The following is a 23,964-nucleotide window of genomic DNA, read 5'->3' as shown; positions in this document are numbered from 1 at the left end:
GACCTCAGAGTAACAGCCCTGGTTTTCAACATTTGCAAGAGGTCTTGTGCTGCAGACTTATCCTCTCAGAACGATGGGAATTTCCATCACTCCTGGGCTGACAAGAGTGCAGTATAATGTCTGTCAACGTCAACAGAGGAGAGCTGAGATGTCGTGGTTGAACACTCAGCTGTCTACTGGAAAGTTCGCGGTTCAAAGCCACTGACCGCTTCCTGGGGCAGAGATGTAGCAGTCTGCTTTTGTAACGAAGACTGCCTGGGAAACCCTCTGGGGACAGTTCTCCTCCGGCCTAGAGGGCCACTATCAGTTGGAATCGACTCAGTGGCAATGAGTTTGTGTCCATACAAATTCAGTAGATTTGATGGACTTCGTTGTCGCCATGCTTACTTCACTATCTCTGTGGGCTTACAAGGTCACCTGTCCTACCGCCTCTGGAGTTTTTAAATCAGTCCTGAGGAGATTTTTTTTTGGTAAAAATCTCAGCCCCTTTGCCGTGGAGTGAAATTTCTTCATATGGCTCTTCCTTTCTTCCATGGTGACAACGGAGGGGCTTCAAATCACTCACCTTTAGGTTAGCAGTCGATCAAAATGGCTGTTGAAGGATGCCATTATGACGTCATGCTAATGGTCTCCCCTGTGTGGATGATGTGGCTTTGTCCTGTTTAAGACTTAACCGATGTTCTCCTTACAAAAAAATAAATTATTGTTTGTGGAACTCAAACTCCTAGCTTATAATACTGGGTACTATTTCCATAATTATCCATTCCAAACTGTAGATTAATAAACGGAACCCATTTTAAAGCATTCTAACATATGCCCTTCAGATGGGGGATTAGGATTGTAACCCAACTCAACAATGTCTCCTAAGCATATGTTCAGACTGAATCTTACCTACCCAGCACCCTTTGGGCCTCAGCATCTTATGAACTTCTTTCACAACGTTATGCCCCTGATTAGAGCTGATGAGCTTGCCAATAAACTCTCCACGCTTTATGTTCATATATATGATGCAAGGGCTTAGGAGCCCATACGCACAGAGGAGGGGAAGTACCATGACATTTAAAGTAAAATGTCCCAAGTGAGAGCCGAGGATCTGCTGCTTACTAAAATTATGACCTTTTGAAAATCACTTCACTGCTCTGGGCTAGTGGCTTATTCATCGGCAGCTAATGCCATCATCACAGATGATCTGATCCAGGTGTGGAAACTTCCACACTTTCAGGGATCCTAGTGGGTTACACACTGGGCTGCTAACCATAAAGTCAGCAGTTTGAAATCTGCAGGAGAAAGATGTGTTGGTCTGGGTTGACTAGAAAAACAAATCCAGGGACACTCATATGTACAAGAAAGAGCTTTCTATCAAAGAGTAATTATATATTAGGAAAACATCCCAGTCCAGTCCCGATCAAGTCCAGAAGTCAATATTAGCCCATATGTCCAATAGCAGTCTATAAATTCCTCTTCAGATTACTGCAACACAGGCAATGACGCCGAATGCAGGAAGATCACAGGCCAGTGGGTAGAGAGTCTTGTGGATCCAGTGGCAGTGGACGCATCTCAGTACTGGTGTGGGTCTCCACGTGGCTCCTTCAGCTGAAAGGCTCTGGTTCCATCAGTATAGCTCCATGTGGGTTGTCAACAGGAATGTCTCACAGGGAGAGAGTGAGAGTCCGGTCTCCAGTGAGCTAATTATCTTCTTAGCACCACCAAATGGTCCATCAAGCTGTGACCTGATTGACAAGCTAAATGCCACCCCTTCATTCTTAATAGTCTCAAATTGACACCAGATTATGTAACTGCCACTAAAGATAAGGCTTTCTGCACTGATAAAGACTGACAGTTTGGGACACCCTGGGGTGCAATTCTACTCTGCTCTTTAGGCTTGCTATGAGTCGGAATCGACTTAACAGCAGTAGGTTGGTCTTGAAGGAAAGTTCTGGGGAAGACCATCATGCTTGTCAAGTGGAGAGTCAGCAGAAAGAGGAAGACCCAGAGTGAGGCACAGTGGTTGGAACCATGGGCTCGCACATAGCAACAACTGTGAGCATGGTACAGTCCTGGCAGTGTTTCATTCCAGGGTCACTATGAGTCAGAACCGACTGGATGCCACCAAACAACAACTTTAAGCAAAAGGACACCAAATGATGTGCCAAAGTGGCCATTTCAAGTGAGGAAAGAAATCACAAGTTATATATTTTTTAAAAGCCAAGAAATGCCATAGACATTACCAAATCCAGGAGGCAAAATCACAGTGTTTTTCACGAACTGCCTGACACGTGTCTATCTTACTTTTGCTCCTATATCTTTAAGATGCTTACCCTTTGGTTAACTCTGATAGGAGAATGTTCTTATAAAGTAATTTTCTGTAGAGATACTAGAAACACAGTTCTGTCATTCCGGTACAACAGTTGATGGAAGCTTTTTATTATTCGTAGTTGGTATGGGGGGGTAAATGCCTTCACACACTGATGAGCTCAGTAGCTGTGGTGCTAATACAGACTCGTGATCTGTAAGCACAGATTCTTGACAAAAAAAGAAAAAATAGACACACATTATGGTATTCAGTGCACGATCAAGTACTTTCATTGCAGAAGAAAATTTCCATATTTTTTTGTTTATTTGCTTTTTCCCACGTTTTAACATGTAAGTCACATATCATACAATTCAATAGGTCAATCACATCAAGAAGAATTGTCCAATCATCAGCATAATCTGTTTTAGAACGTGTTCTTCATTCTTGTACTCATTGTTATTAGCGCCCCGTTTCCCCCCAACCTCCCCTGCCATATCCCCAAGGAACCATTAATCCAGTTACTGTCTCTGTAGATTTACTTGCCCTGGATTACATAAACAGAAAACCATCAAAAAGCCAACCATTAATTCCCATTTTGACTGGATGTTGATGATAACCCACAACGTATTACCTACTGATTGGAAATGTCCTCACAGACTAGCTTCTGCCCCCATCCAGGTGAATCTTTGTTTCTCCTCTAGAACCAGGTACCTCCAGACGTATCCTAATATACCTGCTTACTTTGTAGCTTCATGTATGGACCAAGAGAGAGTAGCAGATTTCTGGAGGCCATTCCTATCTCAGGGCTGCTAGCAATAGCCAGCCCATATAAGCTCCCTAATCATAAGCTAACCAAATCCCTAAATCGATGACTCCTTAGCTGGGTCTGAAAAATGCTTGCAGCAATTCCAGTGCCACCGGGCAGGAGGGCGAAGCTGTGAAGTGCTAAGAGAAAACAATCTTAAAGTGGGCCGAATATGCTTCCTTTTACCAACTTTGCAAAACAGGAGGCCACATAGACACATGGCCCGACCTCCTTCCAAGACCTTGGAAAACTACTGAGGAGGTGAGGGGTCCTGAAGCTGAAGCCACATCAAAAACACAAACAACAACAACAAACCAAACCAGCTGCCTCTCCATTGACCCCACGTGAGTCAAATCCCGCTATCTCGTGCAGAACTGCATTCCACGGGCCTTCGATGCCGGGACTCCCAGAACCAGCTCCCCAGGCCTTTCTTACGCAGTGCCCCTGCGCAGGTTCACACTGCTAACCTTTCAGCTACACACCCAGTGACTCACTCACTCAGGCCCTAGGAAACCTGCCTCTGCCTGTCAGGCGAGTTAGACCCCCGGGTGCAGGGTGTGGAGAAGCCCTCTGTATTCTGACCGGCAAGTACTTCTCCACTTGCGCTATGCATCATTGAGACGCAGCTGATGATACCTGACTGATTAGCCAATGGTGTCATTTCATTGTGCGAATGTGGTATGAACACAAGGCTAGCTCCTTGCTGGAACCAAAATGCACCCAGAGAGTGGCCATTGGAAGTCACAGGATGGCGGCAGCAGCAGCCCTGGCAGCAGCAGGAACATGGGGAAAAGCAGAGCTTCTGGGTGGCGGCACCGCCTCGGCTGCCCCCACAGTGGTTTGGCTGCAAAACTCTGCCAGCTGGTACGTGGCTTCGCTTCAGACTGGGAACGCCCGGCAGGTGCGCAATCTGTGCGGTGGCTCCGGCTGCTGAACGGGAGAGAGGCTTAGTGCGCTGCTTTAAAGCTCCCAGACGGGCCCCACTGTCGGAGTTTTCAGTTTTCGTTTAACTTGGGGCAAGGACACTTCATTTTGTCCTGCAAATCATTAAGAGGCCCTGGCTGGCTTTTGCACTCACTGGGGTGTGTGCATCTTCTGCCCAACGCCTCCGCCAACTCTGATCCAGTGGAAGGCACGGGACTTGCATGCTGATCTTTTAAAAGACATGATGATGTCTGAAATGCGCCGTAGTTGGGCGCTGGCCCAGGAGTGCCCTGCTCCCAGGCCAGACGGCTCCTTCCCTTTGCAGTTGGAAGAGGCGACAACTTCCTGGAACCCAGCTGGGTTTCCAAAGAGCGCCCTGCGGAGGGTGGTGAGTTCTGTCAGCAACCTGCATGTTGTAACAGATGTGGTCATACTTCTTTTCTGCCGGGGTCCAGTCAGCCATGCATACAGGGGCTGGGGACCCAACATGACCCTCCCAGGTGTGTTTTGGCCTGACCTCCTGAGGATGTGTCCCTCCACTCCCACCCTCAGTGAACAAAGGAGGCCATGTCTGGGGAGCCCCAGTCTGGAAGGGCTCGCGTTCCAGTGGGGCCAGCCCGCCAGCCTCTTACTCCAGCCACCTCTCCGCCTCCGCTTACATCCGTATCGTTCAAATTCCGGAGCACCAGGAAGCCAAGGTTGGCAGGATGCTGCCTCCAGTCCAGGTGAGGCCTGAATTGCTCTAAAGAAGAGCTGGAGGTGAACCTCCCCTCCTGTTTCCTCATCAGTGGTCTGCGGAGGGTCAAGCCCAGGGGACATCTGCACAGGATGGCAGGAGGCCGCCAGCGTGGCTCTCAGAACTTAGTATCAGCACTTATGATTAGGATCAAAACCAAACCAAAACCGAACTCACTGCCATGGGCACCCCCTGTGGGTTTCTGAGACTGTCACTGCCTACGGGAGTAGAAAGCTGGGCTTTCTCCGCGGAGCCGCTGGGGACTTCGAACTGCGGACCTGCAGACCGCAGCCACCAAGACAACCCCTACTATTACAAGAACCATCTGTAACCATTGGGGTCCCAGATCCTTTGGAGAACCTGAATGTCCCAACTCCCCACCCCCTCTGAAAGTCACCTTTCCATCCCCCAAAAGGGGTTGGTCACCCCTTCAAGCCGCCTCCTGGGCCCAGGCGCCTCCAAAAGGTCACTCCGGGGGTCCTCTCGCCACCCTAGGCCTTGCTTACTCCAGGGGCTCCCGGACCACGTGCGCGCCCCTGTCTGCCCGGCCCCCGAGGGTCCGGGAGGGTGGCGTGGCGGCGGCGGAGGGGCGGGCCCGGCCGTCGGCCCGCCCCGCGCGGGGCTCGGAGTGGGGGCTCCGGCCTATGGCAGGCGGGAAGGTGGGGGGCCGAGGGCGGGGGGCGCGGCCCGCGGTGCGCTGCAGCTTGGCTGGGCCACGTCCCGGCGCCTCCACCGCCGCCGCCTCCAGTGCGCGCTCTGCCGCGCCGCCCGCCCGCCCGCCATGCGCCCCCCGCGCCCCGCCGCCGCCTCCACGCCTTGGCCGCTCGGCCTCCTGCTGCTGCTGCTGCTGCTGCCGCTGCCCGCGCCGTCGGGCGGCTCCGAGCTCCCCAGGGCGAAGCAGAAGGCGCTGCTCCGGCAGAGGGAGGTGGTGGACGTGGTGAGTGCGGCCCGGGGTCGGGGGCGCCCGTCCAGGGTCGTGTGGGGGTGCCATCCGTGTGCGACCTGCCTGGTGCTCCGCTTTGTCTGCGTCTCCGTGGGAAGAAGGACACCCCACCCCGGGCTGCATGTGTCGTGGGGTCCTGGAACGGAGAGAGGCGTGGCCCCTGAGCAGAGATGGGGCGGGGGTCCCGTGGGATGCCCCATCAGTTGCCGAATCATCCCTACCGCCCAGGGATGGTGGAGAGAGTTGGGGCTGGGATGGGAGCAGAATGGGGGCACCGTGGGTAGGTTTGAACCCTGCCCTGGGAGCTAGCTGCCTGGGACCTTTTGCTCTCTTGGGCTGGGGTCTGGCTACGTGTCCTTTGTTGGGGCGGTGGCCCCATGGCACCGCAGGAGGTGGGGGAAGAACCTTGCAAGCCTCTGCCCAACCCTTTGTAACTTGACGACGATGAGTCACGATGGGTCATCCTCCCAGGGCCGCAATTTCCTTAGCCCTTAACCGACCGCAGCTGGGCCGGGAATGGCTCACAGGGTTGCAAGCTGCCAGGAGAAATGAAGGGTCCCACGTTAACCCTCCAATGACCCATGTCATTTGTTCTGTTTAGTCCAGAGAATGGGTCCTGCGACACGGTGACCCTGTGACCACAAGGTAGTGACATCCAAGTCTAGTTTAGGGAGAAGGAAGTTTCGGGAAGGATTAGCCCCAGTGCTGTCGGGGTGGTTGCTCTTTGAGCCTCGGTGGCAGTGTGGGCGGAATGTTGGGTGGTTCAAACCCACCAGCCTCTCTGAGGCAGAACCACGACACTGCTTGCTCCTGGAAAGATTCCCAATCAAAAAAAAAAAAAAAAAAAAGATTCCCAGTCTCCGAAACCCTCAGAAATGCTTTGCTCTGCCGCACGGGGACACTGAGTTGCCATCTATTCAATGGCAGTGGAGTATAAGCCGCGAAAAGATCTGCTTGCTTCTAGCTCTTGTCCTTTAAAAGTCTACAGAACCATTGGAGGGCAGAGACCTGGGAAAGCCATCTTTTCCTAACTCCCATATTCCTAGACACAAAACAGCCCTTTGACCAGCGTCACTGGCAAACAAATGTGGGTTACAGGCCTTCCATCAATAAGATGAAAAATAAACCAACCAACCCTCACTGCTATTTCATAGCAACCCTTTAGGAAAGGGGAGGTCTGTCCCGTGAGGTTCTGCAACTCTAACTCTACCAGAGTACACAACCTCCTCTTTCTGCTGCGGAGCACCTCGTGGTTTCCAACTACTGACCTCACAGTTAGCAGCGCAACCGGTAACCGCTTTGCCATGAAGACTCCTTAGCATAGATAAGACATGGGGGCATTAAAAAAATTTTTTTTAAGTGTCAAATTCACCCAGAAGCCATTCTAAGCTGAACTAATAAACCAAAGTCCCTGGCAGCTTGTTCAATACTGGATTCAAAAGCGCTGGAAACTTTCCTAGTTCACTAAGCACTTTTGGGTGATATGCTGTGTCGTTTGCCTTCACGAAAGACGACTCTGTAGGCAAGGCTGTAGATCTATTTTAAATGTCTGAAGTTTTAAGAAATCAGTGTGGATTGTGTGTGACTTGCACGATTATGGGTCTACAGTTAGGAGACATCAATAGCCTCTCTTCTCCTAAGGCTAGCCCTTCTTTTCTGCCCCTTCAAGGATTTCCAGTACTGTAGCTTCCCACAGTTCGCGCCTCACTTGGAAAACCAGACTGTGCAGCTAGGCGCAGGTACAGCCTGTAGATTGGATTTGGTTTTGCTGAAAGGAAAAGCTCACATGGTCATTAAAAAAAGTTTCAGCAGATCCTGTCAAACAACTTCTTTGTACAGATCCTTCAAAGTGGCCCTTTCATGCTTTCAGCAAGCTCTGCCCCCTGGCGGCCAGGGGGAAGAACACTGCAGAGTATCAACTGGGGGATAGGAACTTCAGTGTTTGTCGGTTTTACAGACATTTATCGAAACCCACTGGCATGTGCTGGGTTAACATTTAGACATGGAAGAAGACAGAATCGAACCAGATAAAATTGCTTAGTGCTCGAAATGCACTTTTTGGATGAGAGAATAAATGAAAAATTCAGTGTTTCTAAATCTGGGTCGACACTTTGGGCCAGAAAACCTCTTTGTGGCAGAGGGTCCTCTGTGTGGCACACAGCATCATCCTGGGCGTCTCCTCACAAGGTGCCATTCCTTCCCACTTGGGACTACGGCAGTATCTCCAGACATTGCCACATGCCCTGGGGTGGGGTTAAGGGTCAAATGGTCTCTGGTTGAGAACCACTGGTATATAGGAAAATCAAATTAAGTTTGTGTAGCCTCTTACTCAATGGGAATCATAAAAAGGAAAAAAAATCCAGAAGAAACTTTGTTTCTCTCTCCCCCTTGTTACCTATGAGGGTGCGCACACATTGCGTAGAGCTAATGAAAAGCGCATGAAATCACTGCAATGAAAGTTCATCTAAAATAAAGCTAGACTCTTGGAATGTTGTTGTTTACTTTGACATGCCTTCATATATTTTTACAAATATTAAATACTTTTCTTACTATTTTTCTTATTACTATTTATAGCAGTGGTTCTCAACCTTTCTAATGCCATGACCTTTTAATACAGTTCCTCATGTTGTGGTGACCGCCCAACCATAAAATTATTTTCGTCGCTACTTCATCACTGCCATTTTGCTACTGTGATGAATTTGGCGACCCCTATGAAAGGGTCGTTCAATCCCCAAGGGGTTGCAACCCACAGGTTGAGAACTGCTCATTTATAGCCAATCATAGTGTCCTTTTCACATGACAAATGAGGACATGACAATGGCCATGAAAATGATCCAAACAAAGATCAAACTGGTGATGTGAGAAGAAACTTGGGTGGCTGACATTAGTTTAGATACCTGATAACCCTTTCTAGCCTTGCTCGTTATTGGATTTTATTATTTGACTACTTCCTATCCCAGAGAGTGAAGCCAAAAGATTAGTGTGTTAGTCTGAGTAGACTAGAGAAACAAATTCATAGACACTCATATGTGTATAGAAAAGAGCTTTATATAAAGAGTAATTGTACATTAAGAAAACATCCCAGTCCAGATCAAGTCCATAAGTCTGATATTAGCTCATATGTCCAGGGCCAGTCTGTAACGCCGAGTGCGGGAAGATCACAGTCTTGTGGATCCAGTGGTGGCGGCAGCATCTTAGCACTGGTGTGGGTCTCCACATGGCTCCTCCAGCTCCTAGGCTCTGGCTGCCATCAGCATAGCTCCATGTGACCTGTCAACAGGAATGTCTTGCAGGGAACCAGTGTGTGTCCCACCTGCAGGGAGCTAATTATCTCCTTAGAGCTTCCAAATAAGGTCAACAAGCTATGACCTGATTGACAAGCTAGACTCCACAAGTTGACAACAGATTATGAAACCACCACAATCAGCTTTAAATAATTTTAATAAATGAAGAATTTTATTCTTTGCTCTCATTGGACAATATATTTGTGCAGAATGATGGTATTGAACAATCTACACACAAGTCAGTGGTTAAAATAAAGCACAGAATTGGATTGTGTTGGAGGGTGAAGTCTGATACATGAAGAATTTTCCAACTGATCCTACTAAGGCTTCTCGCTGTCAAGTTGATTCTGACATGAGAATAGGGCAGGTAGCGACCGAAATGCCACCTTTATCACTGAGTAAATGGCATTGGGATATGTGACCTGTGTGCGTAAGCAGCACGTCTGTTAAAGCTCTCTGTCCCAAGTCTTGTTTGTGCCAACGAGTCAGTTCCGACCTACAGTGCTCTGTGACAGAGTAAAGCTGCCGTAATCTTTACAGGAAGAGCCCTGGTGGCGCAGGGATTACAAATTGGGCTGCTCACTTCAAGGTCGGAAGTTGGGAACCACCAGCCGCTCCAAGGGAGAAACACTGGCTTTCGACTCCCGTTAGCAGTCACAGTCTCGGAAACTCACAGGGACAGTCCTGCCCTGCCCTGCCCTGAGTCAGCATCAGCTCCATGGCAGTGCCTTTTGTTTCTGAGTCTTTAATCTTTACAGAAGCGGATCGCCAGTGGTGCTGAGTGGGTTTGAATCTCGGACCTGTCTGTTAGCATCCCAGGGCTTAACCGTTGTGCCCCTAGGTCAAGTCCGACAAGAGGGTGGACACACATGCCCAGGATTACCGGCTCTCACTGATCCTGAAGGAATGAGAATAAGAATAGCTCGCATATGTGGGGTTCATCATGTGCTAAGCGCATTTTATTTATTATTACACTGAGATCACATAACAAGCCCCAGAGTTCAGTTCCTGTATTATCCCCATTTTGTAGCTAGGAGAGCTGAGGCACTGGCAGTTTGAGTCGCTGGCTGTCTTGCTTGTCTAGTGGGGCCATGACAGAAATGCCACCACCAGACGGCATAACCACAGCTCTCTGTGAGAGAAACTTGTCCCAGCTTGCCGCCCAAATGGAGGGCGCAAGCTCTTGGGGATGGCGTTCTCTCTTTGTCAGCTCTAGGGGTACGTCCTTGTCTCTTCTCAGCATCTGTGGGCCTGGTGTCCCTTCCTGATTTCCCTGCATCTTGTTATCAATCTTCCCTGGTTCTGAGCATAGGAAGCCCAGGTCCAAAAGACCCCCCCGCTCCTGGCTCTTTCTGGGTAATAGTAGATACCTCTCCCTGCTTGCTTCTCGCTCCCTTTTAAAATAAAATAAAAGGTGATTCTACTACAACCCTGGGGAAGTTCCCCTGCCTGAGTAAAGCTGTTGTATCCCACCTTAAACTAGCCTCATTAACATAAAAATCAGCCAGTCCTTATTAGCATAAGATAATCCTACTTTATTAATATATAACCAAAACTAAACCAAACCAAACCCACTGCCATCTGTCAAGTTCAACTCATAGCAACCTTGATATAAGGTTTCGAGACTATAAATCTTTAGGGGAGCAGGTAGCCTCATCTTTCTCCCAAGGAGTAGCTGGTGGGTTTGAAGCACCAACCTTGTGGCTAGCAGCCCAATACTTATAGCACCACCAGGATTCCTTAAATGTCAGGATTTACAAAAATCACAAATGGAGGATAATCACATCACATCGTGAGGATGATTACATCATTACATAACTGCCACACCCTGAAAATCATTGCCTAGCTAAGTTAACACATATTCTTGGGGGGAACCTCAATTTATTCCTTGATACTTATCTCAAAAGTGACAGAACCAGGATTTAAGTCCAGAGTAGCTTCAGTAGCTTTCAACCACTACACAATACCACACCCAAGCAAAGAAAACAGAATTCTAGCACCTAAGACTTAATTTTTTTTGGTACTTAAAAACTTTTCATAGATGTCTGCCCTCCTATTGAGAACCAATAGTCACCTACCACCAGGTCACTTACTCCTCAAGGAGGAGGGGTGGGATTAGAGACCAGGAGTGCTTCCCTGGTGACATGTCCTCCGGATAAAAATAGTGAGGTTGTGGGAAAGTAAATTACTTGGTTTGAAAGTAAATCACTATATCCATAGTTTTGTTACTCCCACCAAAGGGCGGCCTGGAAACATGCAAATAAAGTATGGAAGACTCTAGCTCGGGGATTGGTTAGTTTTGCCATCCCCCTGGGTACAGAATGAGCCATCTACGAACAGAGGAATCCCACAGCCATCAAGAAGGAAGCACCACCACATGCAAAATCCCCACCTGAAGTGGTGGAGGCCACAAAGACACCAGAGGCTGCAGCACCAAGACCATGAGACAGAGTGGTGGGCTCCCAGTCCCCCCAGAATGCGGCAAGTCGAGAGCCTCTGAGCAGAAGTGAGACGCCCTTTGGGATATTTACCAGCACTGGATGTCCTTTGTAACACTTGCCGGAATGGGATGGAGGCCAAAGGACCACCAGGCAGATGGAGGACCAAAGAGAGATTGTACTCTTACCATTTTGTAACCTGTTGACTTTCCTTATAATAAACCTTTATAATCATGAGTATTGTCTCTGAGTTCTGTGTGGCCATGGCAACAAATTATTAAACCAAGAGGGTTGCCATCAGAACAGGGTATTGGCAGAGTGAGGGGGCAGTTGGTGGCAGGTGGTGTTTCGGCTGAGGTGAAGCCGAGGGAGCTCAGACGTGGCCTCCACACCATTTCTTCAGAGGGTCTGCAGGGACATGTGTAGGCACAGGAGCCTGTGGGCGCAGTGGAAAAGTTGGTAGTTTGAACTCCACCGCTGGTTCCGAGGGAGGAAGACCAACAGTTTCACGGTTACACTTTGAGTCACAGTCGCCCCAAGAGCACCTCGCGACTACGACGTGTGTCTAATGTACAGGGTAGGATAAATATTGACCACTGCGATTTCAGCATTCTAGTCTTAGGAATTGATCTTTAACAGATAATTCATAACACAAGACCTACCTAACGATGAGAGCCAAGTCTCTTGATAAACTCCAGCAGTAGGTGTAAAATGCGGAACATCAAATTCTATTCAGTGTGGAACCGCCGTTGTTTTAAAATGACACGTTGCAATAAAAAAGAGCCAAGCAAGGGGAACATTGTGCCCTCATATTTTAATGGTGTGGAGCCCTGGTGGCGAAGTGGTTAAAGCGCTGCTAGCGGAACGGGCTTAGCTGCTCTGCCGGGAAAAGGTGTGGCCATCGGCTTCTATAAAGATCATGACTTGGAATCCCTATGGCCTAAGGGTCGCTCGAACGGGACTCCCGGTGGTTCCCCTAGCGGCTACGAAGAGAATGACAAGATCCCTTCTCGGCGGCTGCTGGTCTACCCACCTCTACTGTCCGGAGTTCCCCGGGCGAGGCCAGTGGGGGTGGTGGTCAGTTCAACATTGTCCTATGGGGCCACTAGGAGTCGAATTTGATTCAGTAGCAACTCGTTTGATTTTTTTTTTAATGCGTGTGTGTTAAATTGGTGTAATAAAAAAGTATATAGGCAAGAAACTCATAATATTTTAATAGTTTTTACATGAACAGTCAATAGCTCATAGACTCACATAGACAAGCGTAATGGAGGATGCTTAGCCCCAAGAGGTGGGAATAAATGCATTTCTAATTGTATTCTTACACTAATGGAAATCTTACTCTAATGCTTTCTCCCTGCAGTACAATGGAATGTGCTTACAAGGGCCTGCAGGGGTCCCTGGTCGAGATGGGAACCCTGGGGCCAACGGCATTCCTGGCACCCCAGGAATCCCAGGTCGGGATGGATTCAAAGGGGAAAAGGGGGAATGCCTTCGGGAAACGTTTGAGGAGTCCTGGACGCCCAACTACAAGCAGTGTTCATGGAGTTCCCTGAATTACGGCATAGATCTCGGGAAAATCGCAGTAAGTAAAATCTAATGTATTTTGTTTGTAAAGTTGGAACAAACGTTGGGTTTTCATATCTGACACTTTACTTTTAGGTGGGATTTTATTGTGACTGTGGGTTTTGTGTGTGTTTTTAACCCAAAGACTTAAAAATGATATAAAGGTTAGGTAAAATGTGACTAGTAACTGAAAGTTACACTCCCTCACTGCTAGCAAGGCAACCCTTGCAGGCCAAGCTAGAGCTGCCCCTGTGGGTTTCCATTGACTTGATGGCAATGAGTTGAGCTGAGAATTGAACTCTCTATGAGAGCAGAAAACCCATCCTTTTCCTACAGTGACTGGTTCTTTTGAACTGCTGATCTGGGTCCGCGGCCGGCACTTGTCAGGAGAGTATGCCAAGACCAATGAGAGGGAAACCCAAACCTTATGATTTTACCATATAAACAAAGACTAAGTGGGTTACCTGTTGGACTTTGAACCGCAAGGTCAGCAGTTTGAAATCACCAGCATACTACTGGGGTATGGGGGTGGTGGTGGTGGTGGTGGTAAGGTTTTGAACTCTCATAAAGAGTTAGACTCTCAGAAACTCACAGGGGCTGTTCTACCCTATCCTGTAGGATTGCTAGGGGTCAAAATTGACTCTATTCATTGTTGTACCTGCAGCATCTCAGACATCACTGGGGGCTTAGGAAATATTTTGAATTAAATCAGTAGGTAAACACACATACTGCTCAGACGATGCTGATGTCTAATTGTTTTGGTCAAACTGAGAGAAGTCCTCAGTGGGACTAAGAATGCTGCCTACTTTAAGGTAGCAGACAGGCATTGGGTCTCTACTCAAGTCCTCTCTCAATGCAATAACATTTTGTTCTAATAACCTAGTATTCTGTGATGCTCACCTTCCAGACACGATCACTGAAGGCAAAATGGGTGCATAAGCAAATGTGGTGAAGAAAGCTGATGGTGCCTGACTATCAAACGATATATCGGCTGGGGTCTTAAAGGCTTGAAACTGAACAAGTGGGAATCTAGCAGAGAAGTAACAAAGCCCACATGGAAGAAGCACACCAGCCTGTGTGATCACAAAGTGTCAATGGGATAAGGTATTACCGTATGTACCCGAGTGTAAGCAGACCCAAATATCAGGCAAGGCATCTAATTTTACCACAAAAACTGCATTAAAAATGTTCTGAGACCAGACTTCAACCCAGTGCCGCAAGGTGTGAATGCAATATCCCGGCGTGGAGTAGGGAACCAGTTGGGAGGTCTGGGAGGCTGGCCCCAGCACCCAAAATTAAGTGGATTCCTGCCCCTCCCCCGAAAAGAATTTGTTCCAAAGGATGACATTGACTCTGCAGCCCCGGGAGATGGACATATCTGATCAGAGCACATGGGAGCAGATGAAGGGGCAGGAGGAGAGAGTGGAACACAGCCTGGCCCACCAGGCCGTGAGGATGATGTTCCTGAGTAGAGCAGCCAGTCCACAGAGAGAACAACATGGCTGGCCCCACTGTGAGACATGATGCCCCTCAGTGACTAAGGGCGATACAGGGGACTGCACCGGAGACACAGTGTGGGAATTGCACCTGACCTGATCCCGCCACACCGAGGCAAAGCACTGGGGGAGTGCAGCGGAACAGCAAGGGAATGGAGTGGCAAGGTCCCCAGGGAATGCTGAAAGTGGACTTTGGGGCCAGGGCGTGGTGCCCCAACAGACTGGACTGGAAAACGCTCCTAAGGGCCAGCAAACGATCCTTGAACGAACTACAAAAAAAAAAAAGTGCTGAAAAACTCGGCTTATACACGATTATATATGGTAGGCATCAGAAGACCCCAAACAAACAAATATATAGATGCAAATGATGGAAGTCTGAGTGGAGACCCAAAGCCCATCTGTAGATAATTGGACATTCCCTCCCAGAAGGGTCACAAGGAAAGAAAGAGCCAGCCAGGGTGCAGCGTAGCACCGATGCAACACACAACTTTGCTCTTGTTCTTTAATGCTTCCTGCCCCACCCCCACTCCCGATTACCATAACCCCGGTTCTACCTTACAAATCCGGCTAGACCGGAGCATAACACCCAATACAGATAAGAGTTCTCAACACATGGAATCCAGGACAGACCCCTCAGGAACAACAATGAGAGTAGTGATACCATGAAGGTAGGGGGAAGGTGGAGGGAGAAGGGGTAGAAATGGGGAACTGACTACAATGATGCATAATTCACCCCTCCTCCCCAGGGGGATGGACAACAATCACATGGATGAAGGGAGACAGGGGGTGGTGTAAGATATGAAAATAATAATAATTTATAACTTACCAGGGAGAGTGGGAGAGGGAGGCTAAAAAAGAAGAGCTGATACCAAGGGCTCAAACAGAAAGAAAATATTTTGAAAATAATGAAGGCAACAGATGTACAAATGTGCTTGATACAATTGATGTATGGCTTGTTATAAGAGCTGTAAGAGCCCCCAATAAAATGATTTACTTATTAAAAAATAAAATGATGCAGCCAGCCACCATCAGATAGTCAGAGTTCCTGTATCAGTCTCTTACCCATCTTTCATGACACCTCTCTGTGACCAAATTGAGCATCTTGACCCTGTCTTGACCCAGTTCTTTTCCACTTGGAATTATTTACTGATCTTATGTGTTTTCATTAATGGAAGCCATGCTGAATCACAGGGCATTAATGAGAGTTTTCTATGAAGTATAGATTTGCTTACATAGGTGGGTTACTCTGAACTCTAGGATAAAATTGGATGGGACACATTGGTACCTCTGGACTCGGGAGGTAGGATTAGGGGGTCAAACCTGCCCCTCTGGACCCTGCCTCATTGCTTTCTAGAGCCTTTACCTCGTGTTTGCCATTCAGAGTGCCTGAATGTGTGGTCTTCACATGAACGTGGCCTCCTTGCAAGGCAGGCATTGTCCCAACATGCTCAGGAACCAGGAAACAGAAGGCTTATCTCCCAGTAAAAAAGCTAAAACCAGGCAAAAGCCTGGCCAGACCACACCTCCAAGCTGTGCCTCATACAATCCGAGTCACCTGCAGCACAGGCCCGCTCCTGAGAGCTGCGGCTGGCCCATGAACCCCAGAGGAGGAGAATGGAGGCAGGCGCTTATGCCCCGCAGGCTGTGAAAGAGTGGTTGGGGGTGTGCGGGGATAAACTCACAGTACAATTGGAGAGTCCGTCCCCCTCAGCTCAGACAGCAACGCTCAGCTTTCTGTGTTTGTGGCAGGAGTGTACCTTCACCAAGATGCGCTCCAACAGTGCTCTCAGGGTGCTGTTCAGTGGCTCGCTTCGACTCAAATGCAGAAACGCGTGCTGCCAGCGCTGGTACTTCACATTCAACGGAGCCGAATGCTCAGGACCTCTTCCCATCGAAGCCATCATTTACTTGGACCAAGGAAGCCCGGAGCTGAATTCAACAATTAATATTCACCGCACGTCTTCCGGTATGTAGAAGGACGACACTCTGTCCGGGCTTCCGAGGCTCACAATGAGTTCTGCGGGGCTGCTCTCCAGCTGCCCCCACCCTGCAAAAACCAGATGGTCTGAAGCGTAGGTTCCCAAACGTACTTGGCCGGCCACCCTTTTCAGGGGGAAAAAATCACTCAGCGCCCCGCTGGCGATGAAAACCTTTTGTTCTCTGGCCCATAGCCCAGAATAAAGTGTAGACATCTGCTTTTGCAGCCCCCTGGACCATTCCGGTGCCCCACCGCAGGGGCGCGACTGCCCACTCTGGGAAACTGCTCGAAATGGGAGGCTGTGTCGGGTTCCCAGCACATGATTCTCCCTGGTTTCACTTTAGAATTACTTGGGCATCTTTGATGCATGTCATTATGCATGCTGTGTCCCATCTCTGACAGATGGAATCTCAATCTCTGGGGAAAGGACCCCACATCCACACCTGCAGAAAGATGCCCTGATGATTCTGATGCAGTGACCAGGGCTCATCGCGGGGACCTTGACCATGATCCATGCTGGGACCTCCCCGTCCTCCACGGCAATGGGACTTCCAGAGTAGCTCCAGATTATGCTAGTGTTCAGCCAAGGTTGACACCACTGGTTTAGATGTGTCAAAAGACTGATGCCACTGCCTTGTCCTTAAAAGGGTGGAAAAGTTCTGCTGAATTTGTCAGAGAGAACATTTCTTTGCCATTCCTGCCTTGTGGGGTGTTTTCCCTCTACTCACTAGGAGAGACCCAAAGCACCAAGCGAGCTGATTGCTGTCTCATTGATTCTGCCTCACAGCAAGCCTGCAGGACAGCGGAGACTGCGCCACAGGGCGCCTCGGGCTGCATATCCTTACAGGCGCAGCCGACCACAGCTTCTCCTGTGGAGCAGCTGGTGGGTTTGAACCACTGGCCTTTGGGTTGTCAGATGACTGCTTTCCCTGCTCATGACCAGGGCCAAGAGGAATACATTCTATGAAACTATTCTCAGGCCCTTTAAAGAAATTTTAGAAACTACCAAAAAGAGGAAGACCCAACCCAGCCCACTGTTCTTGAGTCAATCCCAACTCGTAGTGACCCAAGAGGACGGAGTCGAACTGCTTCATAGGGTTTCCAAGAATGTCCACCTCTATGGGCGGAAGCAGACAGCCTTGTCTTTCACTGGTGAGTTTGAACTGCCAACCATTGGGCGTTTGCAGCCCAATGCTTACCCCATGGTTGCCACCAGGGATCCTTAAAAGTAGAAGGGGGTGGGGATCCCCTGTTAACATCATCCATCTTCTCCACTGACAATGTTTGGCTGAAGGCCATTTTGATTTATTGGGTTACAGTGGGGGTGGCACCCCGAGGAGATCCCCTCTGATACAGCCAGCACCATCCTCATCGTTTTTCCTGCTTGAAGGGTTTTCCTACTAAGCTCGTGCCAAAAACAGCAGAAGGAAGAAGGAAAGCCACCTTCCGCCCCACTGCTAACCAGCTCAGCTCAGCCCTCAGCCTCCTACAAGGGATCCGGGTCAGGTGCCTCATTCACAAGCCAGTATAGCACACCTGGACCCCCAAGAAATTAACCATCCCCCTTTCACGTTTTCCCTCAAGCTCTCACAGCACCCTCGCCAATCTAGAGAGGCTATTTATAGGGGAAGACAGCCCATGGACGTAACAGGTCTTAACAGGGCCAGGAGCCCTGGTGGATCTGTGGGAGGAAGACGTGGCAAGCTGCTTCCCCGAAGATCACAGTCTAGGGAGACCCTGTTCCCGAGATGGGGTGGGGTGGGGGGAGAAGGGAGGGGCAGTGCCATGCTGCCCCACAGAGTCGTTGTGAGTGGGAACTGACTCCACAGCAATGGGTTTGGTTCAGAAGGGAGGAGTCTTGTGGGTGAAATTGTCACATGTTCTGCTGCTAACTGGGAGGTGTGGGGTTGGAACCTACAGTCGCCTTGTGGGAGAAAAGACAGGGGATCTGCTGGCTTAACGTCTACAGCCTAGGTCTCCCTATGGGACAGTTCTGCTCCATCACTTGGGGTCTCCATGTGCCGCCAGACGGCACCCGACAGCCACAGACAACCACAGCCAGGAAGGAGACCGGAAAGCGTGCAGCAAAGCGAGAGGAGAACCCTGCTCTTTTGTCTCCCAAGCCTTTTCCATTTTAATTTGTGTTATCAGATTTAAAAGCCTTTTCACGCCTGCCTTAGACACTTGTGCTAAAAAGGAAGCAACGCCTTTCATCTGAGCAGTAGTGTCTAGAATGAGGAAAGCCTCGCTATAAAATAAAAATTTTAAAAATATTTTATTAGGAAGTGATATATGTTTCCATGGCAGGTGGTGACGGCAGCCTCCCTCCAGTGAGATGATCTTTAAAGCGTGCTCAGTAGCTGGCTCAGCTGCAAGCCCTCAGGCAGACACTGTGTCACAGAGGTCCTCAATTATTCAGGGTCACCCTTCCCACCCATGATGTGGAAATCCATTGGCGCTGATCAGCTGGGTGGAGTGTCATAAGTAATTTATGAATAATAGTTTTGTGTTAAGGTAGATTGCAGGTGATAATATAAAGTAGATTACGGGTGTAATATAATCATTTTATCCGGAACATTCATACTCTTTCTTCCTGGAGGGGAAAAGAAGGGGTGAATTGATAGTTCGTGCATCAGAGCCTGACTTAGCGCCTGGGGCACACCCGTGCAGTTTGATGAGCACTTGGATAGCGCCTGTGACACGAGGAGAAGAGGTGAAGGACCCCAATCCGACCTAAGGGGTGCCCTTCAAAATAGGTGGTGGGGAAAATGGATACATAGATAATGGACTTTTTAATGAGCTGCTTGAAGCCCCCTCATATTTTAGGTGTGTAACACACTACTGCATTCAAGAATCAAACCAGGGTCCCCTTCATGACAGGCAAGAGTTCTACCTCTGAACCACCAGTGCTCCTGGTGGTACAGTTGGCTAAGCATTGAACTGCTAACTGCAAGGTGGTGGTTCAAACCTGCTGGCTACTCTGCGGGAAAATGATGAGGCTGCCTGTCGCCATACAAGGTGACAGTCTGGGTAACCCTATGGAGCAGTTTCTGCTGTGATTCAGCATAGCCTCAATGACAGCGGGTTCTTGGTTTTATACTGCACTATTACTCCGGAAAATACTACAGTAGGTACTACAAACCAAAACTCAAACTGACTGTCATCGTGTTGATTTTGACTCATAAGAAGCGTATAGGACAGAGCAGAACTGCCCTTTGGGTTTCCAAGCCCGTTTAGAAAACAACAACAACAACAAAAAACCCCACTGCTATCAAACTGATTCTGACTCACTGATCCCAGATAGGGTTTCTGCGGATCCGTAAATCAGTGTTTCTCAAAGCGGGTCAGAGTGCCCCTTTAGGAGGGTGCTGGAACAATCCTGGGACCTGCAACAGAAGAGGCCTATACTTTATCCTGGATTATGGGCTGTAACATGCAACTTTTCATTGCTGAGGGGTGCTTACTATTATTATTTTTTCCTGAAAAGGCAGCAGTAGGCCAAATACGTTTGTGGGCTTATGCTGAAAACCTCTGTGGAAGCAGCTAGCCTCCTGGTTCTCCTGTAGAGCAGCTGGTGGGTTTGAACCACCTACCTAATGGGTAGCAGTGCTGTGCTTACCCAATACCACCACCAAAATAAAGTAACGCAGTACTACATCATTCATTCAACACACATAATTTCACTTGCCAAAGACTATGACGTGACCGTTCATCTTTCCTGTAAAGCGGATGCTGGCCCCAAGGTGACTTCCTGAGTCAGAGTGTCATCGGGTGAGGGAATAGGTTTCTGGGTCACAGAGATCCAGATTTGAGGAATTCATGACGCTGCCACTTGGCTTGGTATGAGAATACCAGATTAAATGAGATTATGCGTCCACCACTTAGCGGTCCAGATTTGGGCAATGACCTGAACTGGAGCCAGGATGCTGGGTTCTGAGAGAGCAGCCTAGATTCCCTGATGTAATAGCTGAGGAGGCAGGACGTTGCAGCCCTCCATCCCCGGGGCTCTCTAGCCCCTACCACACAGAAAGTGCCCTCAGTCATGTGTGTATGCTCCTTGTACGTCAGGTCTTCTCCTTCGAGAATCTGGAAACCTACAGTTTCTTTTTCCCCCCAAAAGGCACCAAACTTGCCTGTTAAAATGACCACAGGGAGACATCTGTTTGCAACATATGGGAATCGCCTTGGATGGTGGAATACAAGTTGTTTGTCAGTATATGAAAGTCCTGCAGACATTGAAAAGGGCAGCGAGTTAAAGCTTAAAATATAGAGGAAGGGAAGTCTCTGTTTTGTGTTTTGCTTAACTGCGAGGAAGTTCTGTATAAAATTTTATTTCCAACTTGCAGGACTAGTAGAATGCTTACATTAGAACTTCTTTTAATGTTACAAAACACCATCTTTTATTTTAAAAGCATCAAGTATAAGTACTGAAAAGGACTTTATTAAAAGATAACTTGCATTATTAAATCAAAATTGTGTCTTTTTAAAGTGTAGGCTTCCTTTGGTTTAATTAAATGAATTACCTTTAAAATTTTTTAGGTTATCTCTAATTGAATCAATGCTGTTCTTTATGATTGAGATCTGTAAGCAAGTTGTTAAGCTTAACTCCTAGAATGGAATAGATATGTCTTTATATACCAACCTATAAAAGAGAATTGATCTTTATTAGATCTTTATCAAGTTTTGGGATTAGCCATGCATTAAGCAGATTGAATTAAGTCTGCTAAAATAATAAAACTTAGATTTTTGCTAAAGGGATGTATGCTTCACCGTTCTTTGCAGTGGAAGGGCTTTGTGAAGGAATTGGTGCTGGACTGGTGGATGTTGCGATTTGGGTTGGTACCTGTGCAGATTACCCAAAAGGAGATGCCTCTACTGGATGGAATTCAGTGTCTCGTATCATCATTGAAGAACTACCAAAGTAACCTTTAAGTTTCACCTCGACCGTGCTTTACCATACTTTTGAATGTTTTTCTTAATTGCATTTTATATCAGTATTGTGTATCTGAATAAAAATAAAGTGCTACATGTTTACAGACCAAAGTGTGATTTCACACTGTTTTAAAACCTAGTATTATTCATTTTGTTTCTATTAGAAAGGTTGTAATTTTTTAGTTGATTTGAATATTTTCTTCATATTCCCTGAATCTATAATTTGGGTTGTCATTGTGGCTTCAGTTTTACCCATTTGCTTAGTGTGGCATGCTTTAAAATGTCAAAGGTACGACAGCATTGTTAAAAATACTGAAGTTACCAACTTTTTTACAAGTTGTAAATGTTCAGAACTGTTTTTATAACTGTCAAATAAACCTAATTTCAAACGACTTTAATGCTTTACAACTAATAGCCCTTGAAATTAGTCATTTGTAGCTGGAGCCCTGGTGGCATTGTGGGTGATGAGTTGGGCTGCTCACTACAAGGACAGTAGTTCAAAACCACCAGCCACTCCAAGGGACAGAGAAGAGGCTTTCTGATCCTCCAAAGAGTTACAGTCTCGGAAACCCACAGGGCAGTTCTACCCTGCCCTCTAGGGTCAATCTGAGTCAGAATTGACTCGATGACAGTGAGTCTGTATCTGGAAAAAAGTTTAATATACACATAATTTTGCATGTACTCATTTAGCAATCATATATTGATTTTTAGTACCTGTATAGTTAGTACTATTCCATTTTTTGTTGGGAAAAAAAAGAAAGGGTGTTTATGTGTCAGGAAATGTACTGGCCATTTAGGAATTTTAACTTTATTTTTAAAAGTGTAAAAATACACGGACTCTGCCTGCAGGGTGTTTACCATTTGATTGTGAAGATCAGAAACATACAACAACATTAACACATGCAAGGTGAATATGCTGATAGGAGCCAAAGTGGTGTGAGCAGCTGGTAACTGGCTGCTAACCTAAAGATTCAGAACGCCCCCCCCCCCCCAAAGCAGTATTGCAGGAGCAAGGACCGACCAGCTGTAAAGATTCCAGCCAAGATGCCCTGTGGAGCGGTTCTGTTGCCACGCATTGGAAGTTGCCATGAAGGCAGCTAACAGTTGGCAGTACTTTGAGTGCCACAGACGTTGTTGAGGGAGGGGTGCAGTTCACAGGAAGGAGAGATCAAGGCCTCTGGTTGAGGTGTAAGACTGATGAAGTTAAGGAAATCAGTTCTCGATTTAAATCTGGACTTGACTCGAAAGTTCCGGTGTGAATTTGTAACGTATTTTATCTTAAATAGCAACCGCCAAATCTCCTAACTTTGTTCACTGGAAAGCCCAAATTATGATCTCTATGTATCATTTCCTGCTAACGAGGATGAAGGCTCTTTGAAGAAGTAGCTTGTTTCGTATGAGCCTCGAACATACTGGGAACCAAGGTGACTAAAGACAACTCAGAAGGATGAAAATATCTAATAGACTTCCACTGGCAAAAACGATAGAATGTGGGCATCAATAAATAATCACAATGCTTAGAAATACATCAAATATGTTGTTGTTTAGGTGTGTTAAGTTCCAACTCATAGTGACCCAATGTACAAAACCCAAACTTACTGCCAACGAGTTGAACAGGGTAAATTTGTCCTGTGAGTTTCTGAGAGTAACTTTTTTTTTTAATTGTTTTTTAAATTATTTTAATTTTTATTGCTTTTAATTCCACTGTAGAGATCTGCCAGGTTGTGCTTATCCAGTTACCAGTTGACAGATATTTAGATTGTTCTCAGTTTAGGGCTGTTATGAATAATGCTGCACTGAACACTTATACAAATCTTGGTGTACCTTTTTTTTCCATTTCTCTAGGATGCTTGCCTAGGTTTAAGAATGCTGGGCGGTGTGGAAGTATACGTTTAACTTTCTAGGAACTGCCAAACTGTTTTCCAAAGTTACTATCATTTTACATTCTCATCAGCAGTTCCATAGATTCGAGTTCCAGTTTTATTATTAATACTTGTTATCTCAGACATTTTGATTTTGGCCATTCTAATAGATAATATAAGGAGCCCTGGTCAATGGTCCAAGATAATTGCAAGTCCAATTGAGGACTCAGCAAATGGATTTGGGGCTTTCACTGTCATCCTTTGCCTTCTGCAAACCAGGTGCTCAGGATTTAAGTTCTCAAACAATTCCCTCCTCTGATCTTGGATTTTATTATATGCAATCCTTGGGTCACATGAGGTGGTTTACTCCATGTGAACTTAGGCAACACTTTATATAGATTGATGCTTGATTTAAGATAAGCCTCAACTCAATGGCAGCGAGTTTTGCTTTAAAGCATGTATTTTGAATCCCAAGCCCTAGTCCATTGACAGGGAGTTGCAACAAATTCAAGCTGGATTCCATAAAGGGTGTTGCATGAGAGTTGTCATTGCTGATGTCAGATAGATCTTGGCTGAAGGGAGAGAACACTAGAAAGATTTTTACTTGTACTCTTTGATAATGCATAGGCATTCGACTATGTGGATCATAACAAACTATAGATAGCATTGAGAAAAATGGGAATTGCAGAACACATCAAATGTAGGTA

General features: G+C 47.3%; 1 protein-coding gene across 1 annotated transcript; it reads left to right on the top strand.

The window, feature by feature from the left end:
- Nucleotides 1-5,513: 5,513 nt before the first annotated feature.
- On the top strand, nt 5,514-21,506 carry CTHRC1 (collagen triple helix repeat containing 1). Its single transcript, XM_075549413.1, has 4 exons — nt 5,514-5,695; nt 12,787-13,008; nt 16,235-16,451; nt 21,246-21,506. Exons 1-4 carry the CDS (start codon nt 5,540-5,542, stop codon nt 21,386-21,388), a joined length of 738 nt encoding a protein of 245 aa, XP_075405528.1. The 5' UTR covers nt 5,514-5,539; the 3' UTR covers nt 21,389-21,506.
- The last annotated feature ends 2,458 nt before the right edge of the window (nt 21,507-23,964 follow it).

The sequence above is a fragment of the Tenrec ecaudatus genome, chromosome 5 (genome assembly GCF_050624435.1).
Source record: "Tenrec ecaudatus isolate mTenEca1 chromosome 5, mTenEca1.hap1, whole genome shotgun sequence".
Classification (NCBI taxonomy): domain Eukaryota; kingdom Metazoa; phylum Chordata; class Mammalia; order Afrosoricida; family Tenrecidae; genus Tenrec; species Tenrec ecaudatus.
The sequence above is the reverse complement of the archived record's forward strand: the minus strand, read 5'-3'. Positions and strand labels throughout refer to the sequence as shown.

What these genes read in the sequence shown, in the direction of transcription:
- CTHRC1 (XM_075549413.1), top strand. Translation starts at nt 5,540, where the DNA reads ATGCGCCCCCCGCGCCCCGCCGCCGCCTCCACGCCTTGGCCGCTCGGC. An exon ending in TAGATCTCGGGAAAATCGCA is followed by an intron (nt 13,009 to 16,234) that starts GTAAGTAAAATC and finishes TGTTTGTGGCAG; the next exon opens with GAGTGTACCTTCACCAAGAT. An exon ending in TATTCACCGCACGTCTTCCG is followed by an intron (nt 16,452 to 21,245) that starts GTATGTAGAAGG and finishes CGTTCTTTGCAG; the next exon opens with TGGAAGGGCTTTGTGAAGGA.